Source organism: Mytilus californianus, unplaced genomic scaffold (genome assembly GCF_021869535.1).
Source record: "Mytilus californianus isolate M0D057914Y unplaced genomic scaffold, xbMytCali1.0.p SCAF_6, whole genome shotgun sequence".
NCBI classification, from domain to species: Eukaryota; Metazoa; Mollusca; class Bivalvia; order Mytilida; family Mytilidae; genus Mytilus; species Mytilus californianus.
Genome location: NW_026262712.1, coordinates 93,175,889 through 93,181,888, shown reverse-complemented (window position 1 = coordinate 93,181,888; position 6,000 = coordinate 93,175,889). Strand labels below are relative to the sequence as shown.

At 35.1% G+C, this 6,000-nt stretch overlaps 1 protein-coding gene across 1 annotated transcript in view; it reads left to right on the top strand.

Annotated features, from left to right (window-relative positions):
- Window positions 1–569: 569 nt before the first annotated feature.
- Window positions 570–6,000, top strand: part of LOC127706981 (uncharacterized) — a 29,337-nt gene continuing 23,906 nt past the window's right edge. Inside the window, exon 1 of the mRNA XM_052211727.1 lies at window positions 570–974. Coding sequence (XP_052067687.1) covers window positions 607–974 — 368 coding nt within the window. The 5' untranslated portion in view covers window positions 570–606. The remainder of the gene's footprint in view (window positions 975–6,000) is intronic.

Below are 6,000 nucleotides of genomic sequence, written 5' to 3'. Positions count from 1 at the left end.
ATACACAGAGACATATATACACATGTGTCTCTGCCTCAGCACATAAACATGATAAAGAGCTTACTAATGACATTAATATTCATTTAGAACCTCTGTGCAGACATCTTACATATATAGATTGCACCATAAGCGATACGAATTATTGAACATTATGCCTAAAAAAAAGAATAGAAAATGTGGTTTTAAACATAAGTAAATGCTATAGTGTACTGAGTCAGATCACCTATTCATGCTATTGACAAAAGCCAATATACAAATCATGATCTAAAATGCAATTTTACAATATTACTTTTAGATTTTAAGATCGGACATAATTATTTTATGTGTGGATAAAGAACTTTTATCAGTGTATATAATTCTTATGGATCTAGTGTAAAATACTGGTGGAGGATATTCAGTGTATATACTTAATATTTTAATCATACCGTACTCCGGATTCCACAAGGTGTGCCACGTTATAAAGTCTGGCAGAAGTTATTTAGGCCGAGGAAACCAAGGCCGAAACGTCTTGTTTCCGTTATTTACAGATAGATAGATAGGTAGCGGAATCCTCTCAGGTTTACCGATTGGGTCTTCTGAGTTATTTCGTTTTTCGTCTTCAGCGGCATGGCGTCATGTCTTTTAAAGGAACCAGACTCAGAAACAGAAATGGCTAGACGCGAAGCTTCCAAGAAATGTCCAGGGTTGTATAGTTATTTGCCAAAGGTATCCCGCTGGGAACGATATCACGTAGAAAACGTTCTTCACATTTACTATGAAGAGAATAGTAGCGAACTGTCGGATGTTCTTGAGAAAATCCCCAAAATAAACAATTTAAGCAGTCAGCAGAAGAGATACATCGAGATTTTGAAAAACACAAATTTTGGTCCTAATATCGGACTTAAAAGAACAGTTTACGAAAACTCAAAGACCATAAAACTTCTCGATGAAGCGTTGAAGGAGCTGAAGGCCAGCATTCCTATAATCAACTCAAGGTATTTATAAAATACTATTATTAAAGAATCCATGCCCGTTCGCCCTGATTCACATTCGCCCTGATACCTGATCGCCCAGGGTCCATTAGCTCTGATTTTATTTTTTCTTCTTATTGCTGTCAATTGCATAATGTTTAATATCTGCTGAATCGCAACCAACATGACTTGGGTCGGTCTTTTCACCACCGAATACCACCGAACACCCCAAAAGACCACTAACCCTTAAGAAAAACAGTATTGTTACCCAATAAAACATTGATTGATTGATTGTTGGTGTTTTAACGCCACATTTGGGCTATTTCGTGGCGGCCAGTTTTTATTGGTGGAGGAAGCCGTGGTGCCCGGAGAAAACCATGACCTTCGATAGGAAAACTGACAATCCTAGTCAATTAAGATTGGAGTCGAGTGCACCTGCTCGAGCGGGGTTCGAACTCACAACCTCAGTGTTGACTGGCTAGTGATTACAGTAGTAGAACTACTTAGACCACTTGGCCACTGAGGCCCCACAATAAAACAATAAAATCGATTAAATTACGTAAAATTTAATCCTATTGTCATGTTTTTCACATTTTTATGGGCATTAGTGATGTTAAAGTTGAGAATCAAAATAAAAAAAAAACACTTCCGGATCCAGCAATATTTTTTCCAGATTTACATTGTCTGTATTTCATTGTATATTATCTTATGGTCTTTACTTTTCAATTATTAGAAATAAATCATTCAAATAAGTTAAAACATTTTATTTAATGTGAAATTATCACAATAATTATATTTGAAAAAATGTTAGACTTGAAATGTACTGTTCTGACAACAGCCCTGCAAGACTGTTCTTTTTGGTTCTCTTGTTATCATTTCTTATTAATTTGTGTATACATATATGTATAAACATATTCATCCTCGTTCAGAAGGTTGGTCAAATATATAAATAAAGATGAAAACAATATATTTAGGTGTGTTAGAGGATATTTTAATGTGTGCGGTGGTGTTCGGTGGTGAAATGACTTATTAGTTTCCCTTTGATTTGCATAGTAGAATATATTTATTGATACATGTATTTGTTAACAAAAAAAATCTATTCAGTTAATTTATGCAGTATAACTGAGACTACTATAACATGTATTATAGTAGTCTCAGAGTCATGTGTTATAGTAGTCTCAGAGTGATTGCTAGTCATTTCGTAACCTGGTTGTTTCGTACCTGGTCGATTGGTAACTACGAGACGTTTCGTACCTGGTGTGATTATATATGGTAATAATGTAAAAGTGCGTCTCTATTAGTTTGAATTAATTATTTTAAATCAAACAGTTCAAGAAAATATATATATAAATTGATTTAACTAGTTTTGTCTCTAGAAGTGTATATATATCTCTTGGAATTATCTATATATGATTATTGAAGCCAAAATAAATTGCTTGTCTTTTGTTCTTGTCATTATTTAAAAAAGATCAAAATGTGCATCTAATAATAACAATATTGTAATAATTTAAAACTATGTAAAATTATTTAATTCTTGGCGAATTTGCGTGAGGTGCAAAAATTTGTACAATTAATGTCTCTTCAGTGATGTTAGGAATCGAAACGGTATTTGGAAGTCCATATAATTTACCACAATTTAGGATAGACTCTTTAATTTTGAAGAGTCGAAATAAAATGAACGGATCATATAAACCCGAAGGTAAATATAATACAAGCCCAAACGAAAAAATATAAATAAGTCTAAATTGAAAACAACGTTCAAACCTATGATTACGTTGGATAAAAACCGCAATTTTTATACAAAATATATATACATCAATAAATAGATTTCAGAAGATGTGGTATGAGTGCCAATAAGTCTTTTTATTATTTTTAATCGAAACATTTTTTCCATAACCTACAACTCATATCATGATATATAATTGTTATAAGGTTACGAAACGTCTCAGTTACAAAACGAACTAGTTAGTTATGAATCGACTAGGTACGAAACGACCAGGTTACGAAACGACCTGCACCCCTCAGAGTATAATAATAAATGAACTTGTAAATCCTATTCATGATTTACAATTCGTACGGTACATCATTGTTTGTATTACCGGGTTAGTTCTAAGCTGACTAGTTTATCAAAACAAAACATTGGTTGGTTATTAAACCATCAAAGTCGAAGTATTAAAACAATCAGTGAGAATCATTATGTCATTGAACAATTAATGCTTCAAAACAAGCTATCAACTTTTAAATATTCCCGTGATGGATCTGTTTTCATAAATTTCTAGAATATATACCATATACATGATATAGACATGATAGATATCTGAATAAGTTTATTAAACTTTAATGTCCTTGATATTTATATATTTTTTTTAAAAGTAGGGAGAATGAAACTAGGGCGAACTGTACATGTCTCTATGGGGGAACAAACTCAGGGCGAACCGACCCAGGGCGAACGGACCCGATACCACTATTAAACATTAAGGACCATACAGGTATAATCATGAAGGTAGTGCAGGGCGCCTTATTGCATCCACACCTCAGATCACATAATGAAAATTTTGATTTTTGAAAGCTTTTCACTATACCTACCAAATTTCATATGTTACATGCCAACTACTCTTGCTTAATAGTTAATAGTCCTATATTTATAACATAATTATATAATGGTGAAAGCAGAAAAAATGGAGCTTTTTATACGACCGCAAAAAAATTTTTGTGGTCGTATATTGGTATGACGTTGGCGTAGTCGTCGTCCGAAGACACATTAGTTTTCGCACTCTAACTTTAGTTTAAGTGAATGGATCTCAATGAAATTTTACCATAAGGTTCATTACCACAAAAGGAAGGCGGGGATTGATTTTGGGGGTTATGGTACCCACAGTTAAGGAATTAGGGGCCAAAAATAAGCATTTTTGTAACTTCCAGACATAACTTGTGTGTAAGTGTATGGATCTCTCTGACATTGTACCACAAGGTTCCATATCACAAAGGAAATGCTGGGATTGATTTTGGGGGTAATTGCCTCCAAATTTTAGGAATTAGGGGCCAAAAAGGGGCAAAAAACAAGCATTTTTGTCGAGCCTGCGACTTTTGTCGCAGAAAGCTTGACATAGGGATAGCGATCCGGCGGCGGCGGCGGCGGCGTTAGCTAACTTCTTAAAAGCTATATATTTTAGAAGGTGGAAGGTCTGGATGCTTCATACTTTGTATATGGATGCCTCATGTTACGAAGTTTCCGTCAGTCACATGTCCAATGTCCTTGACCTCATTTTCATGGTTCAGTGACTACTTGAAAAAAAAGTTAAGATTTTTTGTAATGTTAGATTCTCTCTTATTATAAGTAATAAGATAACTATATTTGGTATGTGCGTACCTTGCAAGGTCCTCATGCCCGTCAGACAGTTTTCACTTGACCTCGACCTCATTTCATGGATCAGTGAACAAGGTTAAGTTTTGGTGGTCAAGTCCATATCTCAGATACTATAAGCAATAGGTCTAGTATATTCGGTGTATGGAAGGACTGTAAGGTGTACATGTCCAACTGGCAGGTGTCATCTGACCTTGACCTCATTTTCATGGTTCAGTGGTTATAGTTAAGTTTTTGTGTTTTGGTCTGTTTTTCTTATACTGTATGCCATAGGTCTACTATATTTGGTGTATGGAATGATTGTAAGGTGTACATGTCTAGCGGGCAGGTGTCATTTGACCTTGACCTCATTTTCATGGTTCAGTGGTCAAAGTTAAGTTTTTGAGTTTTGGTCTTTTTTTCTAATACTATGTGCAATAGTTCAACTATATTTGGTATGTGCGTACCTTGCAAGGTCCTCATGCCCGTCAGACAGTTTTCACTTGACCTCGACCTCATTTCATGGATCAATGAACAAGGTTAAGTTTTGGTGGTCAAGTCCATATCTCAGATACTATAAGCAATAGGTCTAGTATATTCGGTGTATGGAAGGACTGTAAGGTGTACATGTCCAACTGGCAGGTGTCATCTGACCTTGACCTCATTTTCATGGTTCAGTGGTTATAGTTAAGTTTTTGTGTTTTGGTCTGTTTTTCTTATACTGTATGCCATAGGTCTACTATATTTGGTGTATGGAATGATTGTAAGGTGTACATGTCTAGCGGGCAGGTGTCATCTGACCTTGACCTTATTTTCATGGTTCAGTGGTCAAAGTTAAGTTTTTGAGTTTTGGTCTTTTTTTCTAATACTATGTGCAATAGTTCAACTATATTTGGTATGTGCGTACCTTGCAAGGTCCTCATGCCCGTCAGAAAGTTTTCACTTGACCTCGACCTCATTTCATGGATCAATGAACAAGGTTAAGTTTTGGTGGTCAAGTCCATATCTCAGATACTATAAGCAATAGGTCTAGTATATTTGGTGTATGGAAGGACTGTAAGGTGTACATGTCCAACTGGCAGGTGTCATCTGACCTTGACCTCATTTTCATGGTTCAGTGGTTATAGTTAAGTTTTTGTGTTTTGGTCTGTTTTTCTTATACTATATGCAATAGTTCAACTATATTTGGTGTATGGAAATATTTTATGATCTATTTGGCAGTCACGCAGGTTTTATTTGACCTTGACCTCATTTTCAAGGTTCATTGCTCAGTGTTAAGTTTTTGTGTTTTGGTCTGTTTTTCTTAAACTATAAGCAATAGGTCAACTCTATTTGTTGTATGGAAGAATTGTTAGCTGTACATGCCTGCCTAGCATGGTTCATCTGACCTTGACCTCATTTTCATGGTTCATTGGTCAATGTTTAGTTTACTTGGTTAATGTTAAGTTTATTTGACAGTTGTCATGGTTGTAATAAAGCTTTATATTTAGGACTATCAACATAATATCAATGATTAGTAAAGAAGGCGAGACATTTCAGCGTGTGCACTCTTGTTCTAGTTTCATGACAATAACTTGTGTGTAAGTGTATGGATCTCTCTGACATTGTATCACAAGGTTCCATATCACAAAGGGAATGCTGGGATTGATTTTGGGGGTAATTGCCTCCAAATTTTAGGAATTAGGGGCCAAAAAACAAGCATTTTTA